The sequence below is a fragment of the Hemiscyllium ocellatum genome, chromosome 42, assembly GCF_020745735.1.
Source record: "Hemiscyllium ocellatum isolate sHemOce1 chromosome 42, sHemOce1.pat.X.cur, whole genome shotgun sequence".
Classification (NCBI taxonomy): Eukaryota; Metazoa; Chordata; class Chondrichthyes; order Orectolobiformes; family Hemiscylliidae; genus Hemiscyllium; species Hemiscyllium ocellatum.
In genome coordinates, this window is record NC_083442.1 from 13,196,492 (window position 1) to 13,218,875 (window position 22,384).

The following is a 22,384-nucleotide window of genomic DNA, read 5'->3' on the forward strand; positions in this document are numbered from 1 at the left end:
ACATGCCGAATTTCCTTAAGCCCCTGAGGAAGTAAAAACATTGTGGTGCTTTCTTGACTGCCACGTCGACATGGGTCAACTAGGACAGATCGCCATTCCCAGCAACTTGGCACTCTCAACTATGTTCACCAAAGCATCATTGATGCAGACCAGGGACATGCCCCACTCCACTTCCTGGAGTCAATGACCAGCTCCTCCTTCATTTTGCTGACATTGATGGAGATATTTGTCTTTCCACCATGCTGCTCAATCTCTTTCCAATATTCTGTCAATGTTGGAGATTCTGCACACAACAGTGGTGTTATCAACAAACTTGCAAATGGACATGGATCAGAATTTGGCCACGCAGCTGAGAGTGTATAAGGATGGACATAAGTAGATATGTGAACTAACATCACAAAAACAGATTACCACCCTCAATAAAAACTAAAATTGCTGTAAGTACTCAGCAGGTCAAGCAGCATCTGCCCAGGAACCCAGAGTTAAAGTTTGAGGATGATGGCTTTTCACTGAAACTGTTATTATCATATTTTGAGTGGAATCTTCCTTCATGTGTTTTTCGCATAACAGCCACTACATTTCAACAAAGTCAATATATGGCTGTAAAAAAACACTGCAAGTTCTTTCTTCACCTGCCAAAAACAACACACTGACTACATAGGTTTTAACTTTGACCACCATCAAGTGATTTGCACTAAAGCTTATCCTTTGCAACAGCTGGTTAAGGAGCAAGGTTCAAGCTCCTTCTGAAACACATTCATGCAATGCCACATACTAACACTTCCTACATTTCGCTGGTTTGCCATAAACACGCAACTCTCACGTACTCCTGCAACGTCTCACCTTACAACACGTGCATGTGGTTTTTGTGGCACAGTGGTAGAGACAGAGAGCTAGGAGAGGCCCACCTTCTGCAGAGCTGAGTAATAACGTGTCTCAACACGTCAGTTAGAAACTATGTACACTGCTGAGGACACTCATCATAAAACAAGGCCCAACTACGTTGCTTCAACTGAAGGAACGATCAGAATCTTTAGGTAGAGGATTTTAAACAAGAAATATAAATACGAGTTTACCTGACTTTATGAAATCTAAGATGGATGTGCCTGGCTTTTTGAAGGCCATATTCAAAATGGCCACTTTAATAATGGGCAATGTCCCAAATAAAACAACCAGAAGGGCGCAGTGCACACATCTGTATTTTATACATTGATCAGACAAGCTCTGGACACCAAGCTGCTAAATTTTTCATGACGCAATGCTTCACAGTTTTATTTTAAAAGGTCTACAGGCCACAACCTGCTTAACTTCAGTGCCTGCCAGACCTCCATGTGAATGCATGTATCATTCCAAACAAAACAGATGAAATAGTCACACAAATTGAGATAAATAAATATTATCTAAGTGGCCATTACTAAGACATGGCTGCAGGATGACCTAGTTTGGAACCTGAAATTTAACAGTCTGAGATATTTAAGAAGGACAGGAGGCTAGGAAAGGTTGAGGAGTAACTCTTTTAATTAAAAATGATTTTAGCACAATAGAGAGGGTTGACCTACATTCAGGAAACTAGGATACAGGTGTAATCTGAGTAGAGATGATGAATGACATAGTCAGGTGGTCACTTGTGAGATCTGTGTACAGGTACCTGAACAATAACCACGTGGTTGGATGGAAATAATGGGAGCTTGTCAGAAGAGAGGACAGTATTCATCATAGGGGATTCTAACATATATATATAGACTGGAAAATCAGAAGGGAAAAAGAAGTCTAGATGAGGAACTCATTGAATGCTTGTGGTACAATTTCTTAGACCAACATGTTATGGCACCAACCAGAAAAAGTTATACGAGACCTGGTTTTGATCAATGAGGTAGGATTAATTGGTGACCTCACAATGAAAGCACCCCTGGGTAATAGCGACCATAATATGATTAAATTTTACACTGTTTAAGGGAGAGAAGTGTGAGTCCAAGATTATTTTATAGAGACACATGGGCAAACAGTCAACAGAATATTCCACAATGCACTGAACAGATACAGTCTAACAGATAATAAAAATGTTACTGGAAGACTTGTCATCTGTGATTAACTAAAAAAAAGTCATAGATAGCATCAATCTCAAACAGAACACAGAGGACAAGTATGAAGATACATGACAAGTTAGGTGACTGGACAGAACATAAAAAGGAGCAAAGAATTAAAAAGAGCAATAGGGAGAGAAAAATTAAAATGTAAGAGGAAGTTCACCAAAAGTACCAAATCAGATAGGAAAGGTTTCATTAGATATTTAAAAAAGAAATGAACTTCAAAAAAGTGAGTGTTGTGTCTACTGAAAATGAGCTGGGGAATAGTAATGGTGGGTAAAAAGATGGCAGGTGAATGGTATGATATTTTGCATCAGTCTTTGCTACAGAGGACACAAGTAGCATGCTAGAAATAGCCGTAAATCAGGAATCGAAAGGGATGGAGGTACCCACAAAAATTACAATCACAAGGGAAGTAATACGGAGTAAACTGGTGGAACAGCAAGATTGACAATTTCACTCTAAGGTCCTAAGAAGTAGATTGTGAGATAGTTGATGTGTTAGCTTTAAATTTTCCTAAATTCATTAGATTCAGGGAATACTCCTTTAGATTCGAAAATAACTAACTCCTTTATTCAAAAAAAAGGAAACCAGAGGCCAGTTGGCGTAACATCTGGCATAGCGAAAGTGTTAGGTGTTATTATTAAAGATATTATAATAGGGCACTTGGATAAGTTTAAGGTATTCAGGCAGAGCCAAGATGGTTTTGTCAAAGGGAAATCAGACTCTAGAAATTTATTAAAGTTCTTTGAAATAGACAGAGGTTAACCAAAGGCTGTATTGTATTTTGATTTCCAGAATGCATTTGAGAAGGTGCCTCATCAAAGGTCATTGCAGAGAATAAAAGCACATGGTGGGGTGACTTTTTTAAAAGTTAATTCACAGGATGTGAGCATCACTGGTTAGGACAGCATTCATGCCCATCCCTAATTATTCAGAGGGGTCGAGAGTCAACCACCAATATTTGGGACTGGAGTCACATGTCAGTCACACCAGGTAAGGGTGACAATTTCCTTTTCCAAGATGGGTTTTTCCTGACAATCAACAATGGTTTTATGGTCAGCATTAAACTTTGAATTCCATATTTTTTTAAAAGTTCAATTCGAATTCCACGATCTGTCATTGAAGGAGTCAAACCCAGGTCTAATGAAGGCCCAGTGATAACACATTGGCAAAGAAAGATACTTTCTGGCAAACACAAAGCAGAGAATAGGAATGGGAGCCTTCTTCAGACTGGCAGGATGGAACAAGTAGTTTATCAGTTTTGGGGCCTCAATACTTTATAATTCATAAAAATGATTTAGATGATGGGAAATTTGCTGTGAAGCAAACATAGGTAGGAAAGTGAGCTACAAAGAGGAGATATGGAGACTACATTCATGAGACCACATCTGGAATATTAGGTACGGTGCTTATCGAATAATGTCAATGTTACTGTGTTGAAAGCACTTCAGAGAAGGTTTCCTAGACTAATACCTGGAATAAACCAACTTCCTTATGAGGAAAGACTATGGAGCATAGACTTGTATTCCCGAGTGTTTATAGAGTCAAAGGTGACTTACTTGAAACACACAAGATCCTGAAAGGACTGTGTGGATATGGAAAGATCTTCACCTCTTGTGGGAGAAGCTAGAACTAGGTCATTGTTTAAAAATAATGAAATGTCCATTTAGGTCATATATGAGTGGGAAAAAAAAATCTAAGGACTGAGTGTCTTTGGAATTCCCTTTCTCAAAAAGCACTGGCTGCACAATCTTTGAAAATATTTAAAGGCCCAATATTATCTGCAGTATGCAGGAACATAGAGTTGAAGTTAAAATCGTATTAGCTATGATTTTACTGAATGGCAGAGCAGAATCGAAGGGCCAAGTGGCATACTCCTGTTCCTTGTCCATACGTCATATAGTCCAGGTTCAGTCAGTGCAGAATAAGAGAATTGTTATGGTGCAGAAGGCCATTCCACCCATGATGTTTGCACTAGCCCTCCAAATGGGCAGGACTTCCTCAATGAAAATTAAAGGTTCTTTCAATGCAATAACAACTCTAAATACCAAGGAATCTCATAAATGTTATTTTCTTACCATCCTCCGTTTCCTGCCAGACAATCCCTTCAAGATTGACACTTGTCCCTGGTTCACAGGGCCCTAGGCATTCAGGCTCTGTTGCGAGTCCAACATCACAGGTGTTGACTGCAATGGAACGGGTGCGGACCATGATCTGCTCCACAGGGGAAGCAACGCCACCACTGACAGGAGGCAGAAGATGAAGGGGTGGGGGAGCCGGTGTGGAGGCAGGGGAGTCCATCTGCTGGAAAACAAAAGTTGAACAAGCATTAATCATGAGTAATCACTCCTTCATACATATTTTAAATGCTATTGTCATGCCAGCTTAGATTCCAGGGCTTCAACAAGCTGCAAACAAAATATCTACATATCAGGAGCACCCTGGTGAGAAATAAATATAAAAACACGAGAACAATTTCATAATCCGTGACCTCACAGCTACAATGCAGAAATTAGAAATTAGAAAGATTTACTCACATTCACAACATTCACAACTGGCCTTCCACTGTGGAATAGTTTCAATCAAAATCAAGCCCCCATCAAGATGCTTACAAAAACATTTGAAGAATGAGCTACAGCACTCGTTCTCTGCCTTCCCCAACACCCTCCACCCACCCTGAGACAGCCAATTCAGACTCTCAAAACCAGACGTAAAGTTATTTACACCCTGCATTGGTGTGCAGTCTTTAGGAATTGAAATTCTAGGACACTCCTGACTCCAACTCTGGAAATAACATGATAGGGAGATTAGAAGAGTGAATGCTTCAATCAATGGTTATAAAAATGCTGCAGCTGTGCGAGAAATGAGCCTCTTCAATTGGATTCCTTTTGACTGGGTTGGGATATCTGGTCGGCATGGACGGGTTGAACCGAAGGGTTTGTTTCCATGCTGTACATCTCTATGACTCTATGACTATCAATCAGATAACAATGTCAGAACTGTATAGTATTTCAATGGAGAAAGACTGCAGAAAGCTACAGAACCGAGGGATTTGGAAGTCCCCAACCAAGGGTTACAAAAAGCTAGCATCCAAAGACAGTGGAGAATAGAGAAGGCAAACAGCAAGTCAGCGTTTACTTCAAATGGAATGGAGTGTAAAAGTAGGGAGATATTACTCAAACTACATGAGACACTAGTCAGACCATTACAAGAATTCTATAAATAGTTTCTGGGTCCCTTATCCAGGGAAAGGTATGCTAACACTGGAGGCACACCACAGCATGTTCACTTCTCTGATAACAAGTAGGAAAGGTAGATAAAAACAAGGGCTGCAGATGCTGGTAACCAGAGTCTAGATGAGAGTGGTGCTGGAAAAGCACAGCAGATCAGGCAGCATCCGAGGAGCAGGAAAATCAACGTTTCGGGCAAAAGCCATTCATCAGGAATGGAGGCAAGGTGCCTGCAGAGTGAAGAGATAAATAAGAGGGGGTGGTGGTGAGGAGAAAGTAGCATAGAGTACAATAGGTGAATGGGGGTCAGGATGGAGATGATAGGTCAGAGAGGAGGGTGGGGGAGGGTAGCAAAGAGTACAATAGGTGAATGGGGCTGGGGTTGAAGGTGATAGGTCAGAGAGGATGGTGGAGTGGATAGGTGGAAAGGAAGATAGGCAAGTAGGACAGGTCATGAGGACAGTGCTGAGCTGGAAGGTTGGTGCTGAGGTGAGGTGGGGGAAGGGGAAATGAGGAACCAAGTAGGAAAGGGCTGTCTCATGGAAAGGTTGAGTAGATTGCACCTGGACCCATTGGAATATAGAAGAACAAGAGGCAACCTTTCTGACATGCATAAGATTCTTTGGGGTCTTGACAGGGTATTTGTGGAAAAGCTGCTTCCCCTTGTGGGAGTGTCTAGGACCAGAGGGCTTAACTCTGTAGTTCTAACATCTCTCATCCTGATGAGTACAAAGTAAGATTTAAAAAATCCTTCAGGTTGCAAAACAATGTTACAAGCTTCACGTCTTAGCAAGCAGGCATAATCAGTGACTTCAAAACTTTCCTACCCACACTGCAGCCATCAGCTCTATGCTGGGTACCATTCAAAATGACTCAAGTCACCAAGTATGACTGAGAGATGTCAGCAAAATATTTAACTGTAGCAAAGAGCACAATCACATCTAATTCAGTCCTCACCAGAGGTCCCTGCACATCAGACTTGCAAAATTGGGACAGGAACCGTGGTTTGGTATTCAAGCAGAATCTCTCTGCCACCACATTGGGTGAAATTAGCTAACGAGGAGAAAGTGAGGACTGCAGATGCTGAAGAAGGGCTTATGCCCGAAACGTCGAATCTCCTGTTCCTTGGATGCTGCCTGAACTGCTGCATTTTCCAGCAACACGTTTTCAGCTCTGAAATTAGCTAACTCAAACTTGAGATTGAGTCAGTTCTGTACAACCCGGAAACAGAGCCTTCAACCCAAATCATTCATGCTGACCACACATCTTAAATTAATCTAGTCCCATTTGCCAGCATTTGGCCCATTTCCCTCTAAACCCTTCCTATCCATGCACCCATCCAAAGGCCTTTTAAATGTTGTAATTGTACCAGCCGCCACCTCTTCCGCTGACAGCTCATGCCATTCACGCACCACATTCTGTGTGAGAAAGTTGCCCCTTGGTCCCTTTTAAATCTTGCCCCTCTCACTTTAAATCTATGTCCTCTACTTTTGGACTTGCCCACCCCAGAGAAAAGACCTTGGTTATTCACCCTATCCATGCCCCTCACAATTTTACAAACCTCTATAACGTCACACCTCGGCCTCCAATATTCCAGGGAAAATAGCCCCAGTCTATTCAGCATCTCACTATAGCTCAAACCTCCAACCCTGGCACCATCCTTTAGAGGTGGCATGGTGGCTCAGTGGTTAGCACTGCTGCCTCACAATGCCAGGGACCTGGGTTCGATTCCAGCCTCAGGTGACTGTCTGTGTGGAGTTTGCTCAATTTCCCCGTGTCTACATGGGTTTGTTCCCACAGTCTAAAGGCGTGCAGGTTAGGTGAAATGGCCATGCTAAATTGCCCAGAGTGTTCAGGGATGTGCAGGTTAGGTGCATTAATCAGGGGTAAATGTAGGGGAATGGCTCTGGGTGAGATACTCTTCAGAGAGTTGGTATGGACTTGGAGGGCCAAATGGCCTATTTCCACACTGCAGGGATTCGATGAAATATTTTCTTCAACCTTTCAAGTTTAACATCTTTCCAGTAAGGAGACCAGAATTAATTGCAATATTCCAAAAGTGGCCTAACAAAGGTCCTGTACAGGCACAACATAAGCTCCCAACTCCTATAGTCAACACACTGATGAATAAAGGCAAGTCTTTCCACTTAGAAAGGCTCACTGTCTTAACCAATTCAAGTATCAGGGTAATATCTTTATGATGTGGGGAACACAATTATTTCAAACATTCAGCTGCACTCACTGTTTAAGAAAAAGCATTCCATTGAATGACCACCAGAAAATATTTGGATAAAAATCACACAATACCAGTTTATCGTCCATCTGGTTTATTTGGAAGCAACCTGGTGTTATGTGATCTTTAACTTTGTCCACCCCAGTCCAACAGCAGCACCTCCAAATCAGAAAATATTTGAAAAGCAATCAGAGCTTCTCAAGTGAGTGGTGCTGTTACTGAGCTTTCAGTCAGTCATTCAGTAAAATACACATTCCTCTTACACTATTTCGAGCACAATGCAAGCCTTTTAAAATACAAACAGGCAAGTTCCATGTTTGCATAATCCCGGGAGGGTTGCTATGCTGAAAGAGTGCTCCCTGTTCAGGTTCTTTAACAGCACAATCTAAGGAATTCTTCAGAAAAATGTGGCGTGGTAACTACTGGTTTAATTACCCAGCAAGACAGGCCAGGTCTGTTTTCAATGTTATTTTGTTTTGTTACAAAACGCCTGCAGATCTTAGCTATGATATTTCCTGGGAAGTAACCATCTCTGACCACAGTCCAATGTTAACCAGTAAAGTGCATGCATGCATCAAGAAATCATTATGGGACTTATTGGTGGGGGAAGGCCAATCAATTAGGTTTGCTCTGCCATTCGGTAATATCAAAGCTGACCCAATTGTGGGCTCAACTCTGCCTTCTAGCCCATCACCCATAATCTATGATCCTCTTGTCTATCAAATCAGACAGTTGTCAGTCCACAGCTAAAACACATTGCTGATCCTCAATCCTTTGGACAAGATGTCAGAGTTCAACCAGTAAGTCTCCGTCAGAAACTGAGTTTGAAAATACAACTGAAGAAAGCAGTACAAGCTGCTTGAACAATGGACCAGCAGAAACAGTTTGGAAAGAGGGTTACTCCATCAACATCAATACAAAGTGAGAACACAGATTCATCCCAATACTGGGCACAAGCTGTTTCTGATTCAAACTCAAAATAACCAAAAGTTGTCTCCACAGCCACACCTTATTCTGTCCATTAAGTCTACACTGCATTGTCCAAAGTGGTTCTCAACTTTCAAGAGCTTGCACTGTCGTATTTCAGGCAGATGACTCCCGGCACCAAACTGACTTTTATAGTGATGGTTATCTGAGAGTTTCCTCTACCTGGCTAATGCTAGGTGAATCTTCCAGCTTTGGTTAAATTCTCACAAACTTGATTTATTTAATTAGAGCTTTTAATTACAGCATTCTTTAATGTGACCATTAAAGCTCTCACCCACATTCTGCAAAGAAATTTGCTACATCTCTCTCTCTCTCTGCGCTCTGTTAAAATTCTTACTAGCTTTAGTTGGAGGGGTTCAGTGATACACAAGGAAAGCCTACAACCAATCCAAAAATGTTTTCCTGCTGATTCTTCCACACTCATAAGTCCAAGGCTCCACAATAACATAAATCACATGGCTTTGTATGCAAGCAGAAATGTTAACTGTCTAGCCTTTAGACTTCCATTCAATCTTGGAATTAAGTAGCCAGTTTAAAGTCTAATTGTGTATAATACCTCACATTTCTAGAGCTTCCCTGGAACCTGGAGACTAACAGAATGGCCACTATCAGCAGAGCTGCTCAGATTTACTAGAATGGGATCAGTATTTTGGCTACAGGTTGAGGCTGGTGAATCTGGAATTGCTCTGCTTGGAACAAATGACATTTGGTAAGAGGTGTACAGGATTAAGGCAGGTTGATAAATATAAACCTCCATTAGCTGATAACACAAGAACATGGAGCACAGATTTAAAGACTTGAGCACTAGATGGCTTAAAAAGGGAAATTGGATACATACTTGAGAGAAGGAAATATTTGAGTTTCCGGGAATATAATAAGATCAACCATCTGGATGGTTCCACAGAGCCAACAGGAATTAAACGAGTAAAATGTCCTGCTTCTGCACCACAATGACTGTGAATCTGAGCTACTGATCAAGTATACTGTTCAAAGTAAACTCAATATTGTACTGGAAAAAGCCCAAGCAGCTAACAATGCTTCAAATCCAGTAAAGCATTTGTACTTAACAACTGATTGTGAATACAAGAATACTGGCCATTCCACAGCATCAACACTGTCAGGGAACGCTCAGTCATTTCAGTACATCGTGAAGATAGCAGGTGCTTGTATAAACCTGACAGCCATTTCACTTATGGGTTCCCTTGAAAGAGATCCAAAGTTTTTTTTGGAAACTTTGAGGAAGTCAATACAAGTCAATATAAGAAACAATGTAGTGATTGTTTAATGTTGCAAACATCTGGGACAAATAAGGCAACATTTTAACGTTCCCTGGTCATAGCTGGCACTAATGAAAGGGCACTTTCCCCAAAACATGCTGGTTTATTTCAAGACACAGTTGCTGATGTTACAATTCAGTTAGTTCCCAATCCCCTGCTTAAAGCCAAGTCAGCTTCGGGGCAACTGTAAAACTGAAACTTAACCTCCTGCATAAAGTTTATGGGAAAATATGCTGTAGATTGGATAATACATTGAATTCTCCAATTTCAAATAACCTTCCCACACATCACCCAACTCCCTTTCCAGCTCCTCCCTCTCCCTTCCATTCCTCTTACTGACCCTTCCTTCAAGCTACCAACCAGATTCCTTCCATCCATTAACCAATCAGGTTGTACCCAACACCTGTGTTCACCCATCACTATCTCACCATTTTACCCCGTTTTCCCCCCCCCCAACCCCCTCCACCCCACCCCCAGTCCTGAAGAAGGGTTCTACCCGAAATGTCAACTTCTCCACCTCCTGACGCTGCCTGGCTTGCTGTGTTCTTCCAGCCTCCTGTTCTAGCCTACAACTAAATCCAGATCCACTTAACTGCTCTCTGAAATGGCTAAGCATGCCCCTCTGTTCAAGGGCATTTAGGAATGGGTGACAAACATTGGCCTTACCAATGATACCCATATTCCATGATATACTTAGAAATGGAGTTTGAGAAAGAAGTGGTAGGTTTTCAGAAAAGGAGGAAGTGGTGGTAGTGTGTTTTTTTTGGGAGGGGGTTAGGTAGGAAATTTCCAAGGTTAGTCCTTGGCAGCTGAGACAAGATCGCCTATGACTGAGCAAGTGAAATCAGAAATGTGCAAGAGGCCAGACTGGAGTAGTGAGATTATCAAAGAGGGTAGACAAAGAGGAACAAGGGGTGTGTGTGTGTGTGTGTGTGTGTGTGTGTGTGTGTGTGTGTGTGTGTGTGTGTAGTGAGTTTCGAAAATATTGAAGAGTGACACTGCACGGAAAACAGAAGCTCATCTAGTGGGGCAACTGAACTTGGTGAATACTCACTAGGTGTGAATTTCAAATGTGCATTCATTACAGTAAAAATCGAGGCAATTTTTTTTTTAAAAGTGCCAGAACAATATCATAAGAGGAACAGTCAAGCATGTCCGCAGCAGTGTCTGTGACATCAGTATAATACGTTGTCATGGTTAAGAATGTCACAGGGCAAACAAAAGGGAGAAAGCAATAGCCAGAAGGTGTAGGCCATGTTGGTATTAACGATTTAAGAGGGATGAGGTCAGCAAGCAGAATATAGGGAGTGTCACAAAGCTACTCCCTTTTTTCTCTAAAAGCTGTTCCTTGGCTCAAGGAGACTCTGTCCTTGATATTTTTCAGAGAGGTAATAAACCAGGCCGGGCTCCGATCAGTCTGGTTTGGTACAGAGATGTAAAAGGATTTTGAGAGGCTTTTTGTTTATATGTAAACAGATGAGACTTCAGGCCAAAGTGGCCATGTTTTAGAAGTGACCGTTATAAAGATAGGGGAGTGGTCAGCTCTCTAGCTGAGCTGACCAGTTTAGTTGAGTCTGAACTGGTGAGGAGTTCAACAGGGAGCTGTGAGGAAACTCTCTCTCTTTCTGTCCTTCAACTTCAACCTGTAAACATGTGTTCCATTTATACTGGGTTTTAAAGGGAGTTGGACTGTTCTGTATATTCAGAACAGCATAACTGTCTAGTTTGGATGGACTGACTTCTGCAGGGATTCTTTATTCTGTTCTGTGTGTTTTATTGTGTAGTTTTGTGAATAAACTTTTGTCTGTTTTAAAATCCAGTAGTCAACCTAACTAACTTACTCTGGGTAATTTTCACTGTACACTTACAGAAACAAATTGCAAAGCTATGGTCTGGGGCTGCCTACTTTAGAATGTTCTGAGTGGTCTGGCCTTGTCCATAACAGGACCCAGGAAATAAAAAGCAGGAACTCAAAAGTAGTCATCACAGGATTACTCCTAGTGCTATTTGCTAACCAGAAATTAGGAGAACAGACCAACTGGAGAGTTTGCATCGGAAAGAGGGATTCAGACATTCCTCTGACTCTGGGGAGGCTCTGAAGACGGATAAATTGGACTCAATATGTTAACTCTGCTTTCTCTCCACAGATGCTGCCAGACTAGAGTTTCTTCAACCATTTCTGTTATTGGTTGTTTCAGATCTCCAGCATCTGCAGTTGTTTTATTCCAGGGAAGATGGGACCGGTGCAAGATGGGCTGGTTGCAGGGCCAGGGCTGTTAATCTCACAGAGGTGTTCACTAGCATAACGATGGAGGGTTTAAACTAGTGCAGCAGGGAGGTGAGAAACCAAGTGAAAGGAACAAAGAAGGAAATGAAAGACAGTGAAATAGAAAGCAAAGATAAAAAGCAGAAGAAACAAAGCTCAGCAACAAATAGGGCTAGAGTGCAAGGCATGTCGATCTGACCATTACACACAGGTGCACAGGTACTATTTCTGAATACACAAAGCATTCACGATAAGATAGATGAATTAACAATGCAAACAATTGCAAATGAATACAATATGATAATGATTACAGAAACAGGTGGGAAATGAATATTCCAGGTTATTCAATCTTTGGGATTTATAGTCAAAGCGGAAAAGAAAGTTGTGTGGTTGGTGTTAAGTCAGCACAGCAGTGAGAAATAGTAGTGGCACCGGAAATCAGAGCAAAGAAGCAACAATGGGCAAAGAACATTAGGATTTGACTTTATGTGTCCAAACAGTAGAGAAAAGGCAAGGGGTAGCATTATGTAGGAACCTAAGATACATGTAACAAGGATACTACTACAGCACCCAAAGGTGCTGATAAGCTACATACAGACTGAGCAAACCACATTAGGAATAACATGTGGCAGGGAGATCCAAGATGGCGGCGACTCAGCAAGTCTGAGTTTACAGAGCTCTTCCCAAAACCTGGGTAAAGTGAGTTACTCACCCCCACCACACTTACCAAACCACCCAAAAAAATTTTCTAACCTTAATTAGCTGTTTACTATTATATTTAAGCAGTTTAATATTAAGTGGATAATGAGTAAACCAAAGGGATCCCGCAGCTCTCAGAAAACAAAGACCCCTCCCCCACCCTCCTCTCCTCCTCCGGCTGCAGCTGATGTAAAAACAGGCCTTGAAGAGATGATTGCCAGGCTGGAAACGACACTCGTCAATTTCATCGCAGAATCCAGACAGAGATGGAACTCATTCGAAGAAAAGTTACAAAAGCACAGCCAGGCTCTCGAGGAATTACAGGGCCGAGTGAAGGGGGCGGAGCTAAAGGCCACGACCTCCGAGGCTGCAGCACAAACAGCTGCAGAACAGGTGCCAGCTCTGGAGCAGAGAGTCCGGGCCTTTGAAATCTACATGGATGACCTGGATAATAGAAATCGGAGAAAGAATATCCGTCTTCTGGGCCTCCCTGAACAAGAAGAGAAGGGACAGTTAGCAGTATTTCTGGAGCGATGGCTGCCCCAGCTTTTAAACCTGGGGGCTGAAACTGACCGGGTACGGGTGGAGTGGGCCTACCGGGTCGCAGCACGCGGATCTGGCCCAAACCAGCGCCCACGCCCGGTCCTGTTCCGGCTGCAGAGTTATAGGGAGAGGCAGATACTCCTGGACGCCTCCAGAAAGCTTGGAAAGGATCCTAAAGCTATGATTCATGAAGGATCCAAGATTATGTTATTTCAGGACTTCTCCCCGGCTTTGGCACGAAGAAGGAAGGCGTTTGATGAGGTGAAAAAATGTCTAAGGAACTTAAATATTCAATACACCTTACGCTACCCAGCGACGTTATGCTTTAACCACGAAGGATCCGAGTATAATTTTAGATCACCAGAAGAGGCTAAGGAACTTTTAGACTCGTTTAAATAAATCGTAAGAGACAATTTATGTTGGCTTGCCTCTTCCACACTCCATGGGGAGAAATGGATACTTTACTCTACTTTACTTTTGCTTCTGGGAGCAGGGTTGTCTTCCCTTGCTATTTTATGTTATTATACTTAACTGTAATTTGTTGGAGTTGTAATTTTATAGTTATGTGTGTTTGTACGTGGCATTGATGCTATCAGATATACTCAGGTATGGGTGGGGAGGGGTGGGGGTGGGGCGCTCACTGTTAACTCTAGCTCGGTATTATATCTAAATCCTATTAAGGAGCGCCCGGGTCAAGGGTGGGACACTGTTTGGGAGAGGATATGGTGGACCTTTAGAAAGGAAGTAAGGCCCCCTGAGAACAAGGGGGAGGATCTCCATTCAAACATGTTTTATTTTTTTTTGTTCTTATTGTTTGGAAATAGTTTCCTTTTTATTATACTGTTATGAGTGTATTGGAGAACATTTTCTCTTGTTTGAAGGATGTAAGTGACTCAACTATACACTCTGGATAATTGTGGATTAGATTAGTAGTTAACTGAGTTTCATTGTTTTTCTTTCTTCTTTAGTATCATTCCTTTGAATTTTGATTATATATTTAAGATCTATTTTTATATTAATGTTTGTGCTTGAAAGTTCTGTTTATTTTTGTAAATCTGTCAAAATATTAAATTTCTAATAAAAATATCTTTTAAAAAATAAAAAAAAAAGGAATAACATGTGGCAGATGAATTCCTCACGTGTACAAAATGGGTCGGAGGCAGTATCTTATGAGCAGGCGCTCCTAGATTTGGTTGTGTGCAATGAGAAGGTGTTAATTAATAATCATGTGAGAGAGGTCCTTTGGGGAAAAGTAATCATAACATGATAGAATTCATCACTGGAACAGAAAGTGAAGTAGTCCAATTGAAAACTATCTAAACAAAGGAAAACCTCAAAAGGTATGGGGCATCCTGGCTGTAACTTCATGATAAGGCATGACACTAGGTAGAGTTACTGTTTAAAGAACACTGCTTTCAGGCAAAGGGCTACAATAGGACAACTGGTCCATCCTTGGTTAACAAAATACATTAATGACAGTACCAGATCTAAAGAGGAATCATCGTATCGGGCATGAGCCCTTCTTCAGGAATGAGGAGAGTGTGCCAAGCAGGCTAAGATAAAAGGTAGGGAGGAGGGACTTGGGGGAGGACGTTGGAAATGCAATAGGTGGAAGGAGGTTAAGGTGAGGGTGATAGGCCACAGTGGGGGTGGGGGCAGAGAGGTCAGGAAGAGGATTGCAGGTTAGGAAGGTGGTGCTGAGTTCGAGGGTTGGGACTGAGACAAGGTGGGGGGAGGGGAAATGAGGAAACTGGAGAAATTTGAGTTCATTCCTTGTGGTTGGAGGGTTCCCAGGCAGAAGATGAGGCGCTCTTCCTCTAGCCGTCGTGTTGCTATGGTCTGGCGATGGAGGAGTCCAAGGACCTGCATGTCCTTGGTAGAGTGGGAGGGGGAGTTAAAGTGTTGAGCCACGGGGTGGTTGGTCCGGGTGTCCCAGAGGTGTTCTCTGAAACGTTCCGCAAGTAGGTGGCCTGTCTCCCCAGCGTTCCAAAAAGACCACTCTCTCCGTGACTCCCTTCTCAGGTCCACACCCCCCACCAGCTCTTCACAATATTTATGAAAGCTTTGGATGGGGGAATCAAGTGTAATATTTCCACGTTTGCTAAAGACACAAACGTTAATGGGAGCGAGAGTGGCAAGAAGGGCATAAAGATTTGCAGGGTGATTTAATCAAGTTGACGGAGTGGGCAAACGCAGTGTGAAGTCAATTAATGCGAAGCTTTGATAGGAAGGACAGAGTGGCAGACTATTATTTAAATGGTGATAGACGAGAAAAGGTTGATGTACAAAGGGACATGGGTAAAAACAATGACTGCAGATGCTGGAAACCAGATTGTGGAGTAGAGTGGTACTGGAAAAGCACAGCAGTTCAGGCAGCATCCGAGGAGCAGGAAAATCAATGTTTCAGGTCAAAGTTCTTCATCAGGAATACAGGCAGAAAGCCTGAAGGGTGGAGAGATAAACGAGAGGATAAATGGGGGTGGGGAGAAAGTAGCATAGAGTACAATAGGTGAGTGGGGGGTGGGTATGTAGGTGATAGGTCAGAGAGGAGGGTGGAGTGGATAGGTGGAAAGATAGGTGGAAAGAAAGATAGGCAGGTAGGACAAGTCATGGGGATGGTGCTGAGCTGGAAGTTTGGAACTGGGGTGAGGTGGTGAAGGGGAAATGAGGAAACTGGTGAAGTCCACATTGATGCCCTGGGGTTGAAGTGTTCTGAGGCGGAAGATGAGGTATTCTTCCTCCAGGCATCGGGTGATGAGGGAGTGGTAGTGAAGGAGGCCCAGGACCTCCATGTCCTCGGCTGAGTGGGAGGGGGGAGTTGAATTGTTGGGCCACAGGGCGGTGGGCTTGATTGGTGCAGGTGTCCCGGAGATGTTCCCTAAAGCGCCCTGCTTGGAGGCTTCCAGTCTCCCCAATGTAGAGGAGACCGCATCGGGAGCAATGGATACAATAAATGATATTGGTGAATGATCAGGTAAAACCTTGATGGATGTGGAAGGCTGCTTTAGGGCCTTGGATGGAGGTGAGGGAGGAGGTTTTGCAATTCCTGCGGTGGCAGGGGAAGGTACCAGGATGGTAGGATGGGTTGTTGGGGGGGCATGAACCTGACCAGGTAGTCACGGACATGGAAACTGCTCATAGAAAGTAAGCAGTTAGGGAGTCAAATGGTATTTTCACCTTCCTTGCAGGAGGGTTTCAGTATAAGCGCTAGGAAGTCTTGCTGCAGCTTTACTGAGCCTTGAAGAGACCACATCTGAAGGGTCATGTGTAATTTTAATCTCCTTACTGCTGAAAACATGTAAGTGCCATAGAGGGAGTACAGCAGTGATTCACCAGACTGATTTCTGAGATGGCAGGTTTCTCTTACAAGTAGAGATGGAATCAACTAGGCTTATATTCATGAGAGTTTCAAAGAATAAGAAGGAATCTCCTTGAAATACGTATTTTTGACAGGGCTAGACAGACTGGATGCATGGGATCATGTTTCCCCCAGCCGTGGGGTCCAGAACAAGGGGTTATGGCCTCAGCATACACAGTCGGCCATGTGGACTGAGATGAGGAGATATTTCTTCACTCAGATGGTGGCGAACTTACGGAATTCTCTACCACAGAAGCCTGTGGAGGTGAAGGCACAGAATAAGAAGGAAACAGATACATTTATAGAAGCTATCAAAGGATATGAGAAAAAAACCAGAATATGGCATTAAGATGGAGGCTTAGCAACAATCATGTTAAATGTCAGAGTGAGCCCGATGGGCCAATGCCCCATTTTCAAAGTTCCTGTCCTCCTTGGATACATGGGTGGAGCCAGAAGATTGCAAAATTTTAAGAGCCAAATCCTGTCTAGGAAAGGGTGTAAAGATAAACTGCAGGCCAATAAGTTCACTGCAGTGTTCGGAAAGATATTAGAAACTGTAATCTGGAACAAAGTTAATTGTCACGTGGACAACTGCAAGTTAATGGGGGAAGGGTTAGTACAGATTTGTCATGGGCAACTTGTGTTTGGGTATTCTGAAGACACAACAGAGTGCGCTGATCAGGGTAATGCAGTTGCTGTAATGTATATGAACCTCTTAAAGACCATTGATAAAATGAATCAACAGATCCATTGGTAAAAATATATCCCACGGAACAAAAGTGACAGCAACTGAATGGTGACAGGAATCAGAGAGTGATGGTGATCAGATGCTTTGGACACTTGGAGGCAGTTTATGCCTGCATTCCCCAGGGATATAGTGTTAGGATCCCTGCTTTTCCTGGACAAATCTTAATGACTTGGATGAACAGGGCACAGTTTAAAAATTTGTTAACGACACGAACTTTGGAAGTATTGTACACTCTGAGGTGAATACAGGAGAACTTCAATATGTCACAGGTTGGTAGAACAGGCAGACAAGCGGCAAATTAAATTTAATGCATTTACTTTCTCTCTCTGTGCTCTGCCAAGACTCATGATTTTAAACACAATCTATTCAAATCCTATAAAATCTCTTCTACATCATCTCTTCACCAAAGGAAAAGCCCAGCTTCTCCAACCTATCCATATAACTCAAGATCCTCATCCTGGAGCCATATTTCTGAATCTGATCGCTACCTTTGTATCCTTCCTAAAGAATGGCCTACTTGTGGTCAAACCAGTTTTATACATGTTTGTCACAACTTACTTTCTTTTGTACTCTGAACCCCAATCTGGAAACCCCAGGATACTGTATGGTTTATTAGTGTCTTTCCAAAACTATCCTACCACTTTCAATGCTATGCAGACAAAGTTCCTGCACTCTATTAAATATCATACCTTTACTTAATATTTCCTTTCCTTGCTCTGTCAAAACAAGTCATCTCACACTAAAGTTCATTTGCCTGTAATTCGCTATGAGGTTTCGCTGCTTCCTCTAGGGGCAATTGGAGCTTTCAAGATTGAGATGGATAACCTTTTGCTTGGTAAAGGGATTAAGGGATGCATAGTTAAGACAGAGAAATGTAGTTGGGTTCAGATCAGCCATGATCTAACAAAATGGTGGAGCAGCCTTAAGGAATTGAGTGGCCTTCTCCAGTTCCTGCAAGTCTGCCTGTAGTGGATACTGGACAAATATCACAGGAATAACACAGAGCTTAGGTTAAACATTATTTCTCACCCACTCGCCCACTCGTGACTAACACTACTTAACCTTTTTTCCTATTTACTCAGTTAGAAGGTTCCCAAATACTTGATTTTAACTTGGAATGCCTTTTGGAGGTTTGGAATGCAGCCGTATATTAGAAACCCCTAGGTGCATTAACTGTCAAAATACTGAGAGATTCATTTGTGGTATGAATGTACGTATATTGGTTTTGGACAAAACATGTGGATTTCTATCTAAGTGGTCTGTCTGGAAACTTCTCAAATGTAAACCAGACGTCAAAATTCTGGTTTATATAACTGAAGCTCGTCTCCACCCCAATGTACTTCTGCACCCTAGCTGTGAGAGGACTTAAATAAACAAAGATGATGCAAGCTCTCAGAAAACTTCCATCACTGGTAAAAGCAAAGATCAGACCCCAACCTGTGACCTGTGGGATCACAATCCCAATTTCGGGACACAGCAAGTTAATGGGCTGGATATATTGAGTCATCTGGCATGTCCCATTTTCTTAAATATTCCCATCCACAATATCATACCCACACATATATTTTTCTCCAGGTACTGGATGTAAGTTTGCTCACTGAGCTAAAAGGTTCATTTTCAGACGTTTTGTCATCATTCTAGGTAACATCATCAGTGAGCCTCTGGATGAAGCGACTAATGGTGTAGCCCACTTTCTATTTATATGTTTAGGTTTCCTTGGGTTGGTGATGTCACTTCCTATTGTGATGTCATTTCCTATGAAGCAATTTCCTGTTCTTTTTCTCAGGGGGTGGTAAATGGAATCCAAGTCAATGTGTTTATTGATAGAGTTCCGATTGGAACACCATGTTTCTAGGAATTCTTGTGCATGTCTCTGTTTGGCTTGTCAAGGTACTTCTGTAATCCTCTCTCTGACGTATCCACCAGCCTTTGAGAAATCCTTTCCAACCTCCCTGAACCAAATGGATAGATTTTCATCAAACTGAGGCTACACAGCTAAAGTGGCATAATGGAACTGAGGAACAAGTTAGTAATAATTTAATTCATTGAAGACAATGCAACAAAACAAAATGACTTTGCAGAGAAGACTCAGCAATCCCAGCTGACTGCCATCCAGTTTTGATGGTGCTGTTTCTAGGCCAGCAGCCCAGTTATTGAGAAGTGGATCAAATAAGTTTAAATCCTGAAAACAAAAACAGAAATGTCTGGGAGATTCTTAGTGAGTCACCAGACACAAAGCATCAATCCTCCTTTCTCACCACAGATGCTGCCAGACCTGCTGAGTTTCCAGAAATTGTTTTTGTTTCAGATCTTCAGCATCCATGGTTCTTTTAAAGCCATTTTGAAAGTGATGAACGGGTGCATTTCCAACTACACAATCAAACCCCAGTTTTTTTTCTGGTGATAATGCCCAGTCCTCAGCTGCAGCAGATCACAGACACTTACCTACACACAAAATGTTGACTGCCAGCCCATTCATCAGGTTAAATATTCGCATCCCCTTCCACTGGCTCCAGGTAAGGTTCCCAAGGTATTTTCAAGGGCACCTTCTAGAGGAGCAAGGCAAGTATTGGGTATTCAACACCAACAAGTTCCTCCAAGTTACACACTATCCTGATGTGGAATTGTACCTTCTCCACATGGTGTGCATTGGTTCAGGAAGAGGTTGTACCATGATTTTCCGAAATACCAACTACGTCAGCAACACCCACACCCCACAACTGTGTTTTAAAAGGAGATGGTCAAGCTTCAGGTTGTTAGAATCAAAGCATTTATTAGGCCAGAGATTGATGAGATGGAGATGGCAACAAGAAATCACAACCACCTGAAGAAGGAGCAGCGCTCCGAAAGCTAGTGCTTCCAAGTAAACCTGTTGCACTATAACCTGGTGTTGTGAGATTTTTAACTTCGTACACTCCAGTCCAACACTGGCATCTCCAAATCACAACAAGAAATGAATACTTGAAACCTAAAGCAGAGAAAACAGATGGCTCCCAAAATCCATCTGTGTTTTTTTCTCTATGGCCAACTGGTCTACTATCTAGCTGCAGAATTTTAACTTAGCTTTGAGGCTTCAGAGTCAGATAAGTATATATCCTTTGACGTTCCTGAAAATAGCTTCTCAGGATTCAGTGTGACTCTGCAACCACCCAGTGAAGCTCTGCACTGGGCTCGAAGCAGATTTTTATCTGGCTACACAACATAACTGTTTTGAACAAAACCAGTTGTGAGTACATCAAATACAATCATGTCAGAAATCGGAAGATTGCTTCTTCAGCAGAGCTGCTGCCTTTGGGAATCTAGTTTCACACCAAAGCTTAGTGATGTGGGTGGTCAAGAATTGCCCACCTGTGAGCACCACACCGGCATGCCATTTCTCTAAATGTAACCTCAGGGAAACGGCTACAGAGAAACGTGCCAAGCCATGTTTAGTGTTAAAACGGCTAACCATATTTCACAAAACCACTCAAACCATCTAATTGGTTGGAGGAAGTGCAACTTTAGCATGTTGCTTTTCTGAATTTCCTCCCAAAATTGGACATACAAGTAGAAATGTGGCAAACATAATGGATAGGTGTGGACACTATCCCAACAAGCATGTCAAACATATAGATGCGATTCACGGAAATTATGAAGAGACATCTCAGGTGCATGCAACAGTCATGTACAATGATCAACTACTTTCTTTGATATAACACCTTGAACATAGCAAAATACAAGCCATAGGTAGCCTGATAAACAGTGGTCAAAGAGTCTTACTGCAAAATTCACTCAGAATAGGAAACCTTGATAAAACAACTTGCAATAAAATGATCTATAGGCGAATCGTCAAGACATAGCACTGAATCACACTGGAGATAGTCACAGAGATGTACAGCACAGAAACAGATCCTTCAACCCAACTCATCCATGCCGACCAGATATTCTACATTAATCTAGTTCCATTTGCCAGCACTTGGCCGATATCCCGCCAAACCCCTCCCATTCATATACCCATCCAGATGCCTTTTAAATGTTGCAATTGTACCAGCCTCCACTGCTTCCTCTGGCAGCTCATTCCATACACGCACGTGAAAATGTTGTCCCTTACATCACTTTTAAATCTTTCCCCTCTCACCTTAAACTTATGACCTCTCATTTTAGATTCCCCTACCCTGGGGTAATTACCCTGACTATTCACCCTATCCATGCCCCTCATGATTTTATACACCTCTAGAAGGTCACCCCTCAGCTTCCGACACTGCAGGGAAAGTAGCCCCAGTCTATTCAGCCTCTATATCTCAAACCCTCTGACCCTGGTAACATCCCTGTAAATCTTTTCTGAGCCCTTTCAAGTTTCACAACATCCTTCTTATAGCAGGGAGGCCAGAATTGAATGCAGCATTCCAAAAGTGGCCTGACCAATATTCTGTACAGCTGTAACATGACTCTCAACTCCTGTACTCAATGCTCTGACCAACAAAGGAAAGCATACCAAACGCCTTCTTCACTATCCTGTCTACCAGTGACTCCACTTTCAAGAAACTATGAACCTGCACTCCAAGGTCTCTTTGTTTAGCAACACTCCCCAGGACCTTACAATTAAGGGTATAAGTCCTTCCCTGATTTGCTTTTTCAAAATGCAACACCTCACATTTATCTAAATTAAACTCCATCTGCCACTCCTCAGCCCAGTGGCCCATCTGATCAAGATCACATTGTACTGTGAGGTAACCACCTTTGCTGTCCACTACACCTCACTTATTTGCAAACCTACTAACCATACCTCCTATATTCACATCCAACTCAATTATGTAGGACAGGTCACCAAAAGCTCAGTCAAAGCAATACAATTTAAGAAGCAACATAAAGGAAGAGGCTGTGAGGTTCCAGAAGGAATCGAAGAAATGAACTGGCTAGAAAGTGGCTATTTGGCCCATCAGGTTTGGACTGGGTGAGCAAAATCTGTCTATC

General features: G+C 42.4%; 1 protein-coding gene across 9 annotated transcripts in view; it reads right to left on the minus strand.

Moving 5' to 3' along the window:
* LOC132834854 (zinc finger protein 609-like) overlaps positions 1 to 22,384 on the minus strand; it is a 229,418-nt gene that overhangs the window by 105,896 nt on the left and 101,138 nt on the right. For 5 of the 9 annotated variants that reach the window (XM_060853941.1, XM_060853942.1, XM_060853939.1 and 2 more), the window contains exon 3: positions 4,169 to 4,394. In XM_060853941.1, the coding sequence (XP_060709924.1) occupies positions 4,169 to 4,394 (226 nt within the window). The remainder of the gene's footprint in view (positions 1 to 4,168; positions 4,395 to 22,384) is intronic. The other 4 variants (XM_060853944.1, XM_060853943.1, XM_060853945.1 and 1 more) reach the window with 1 other exon arrangement.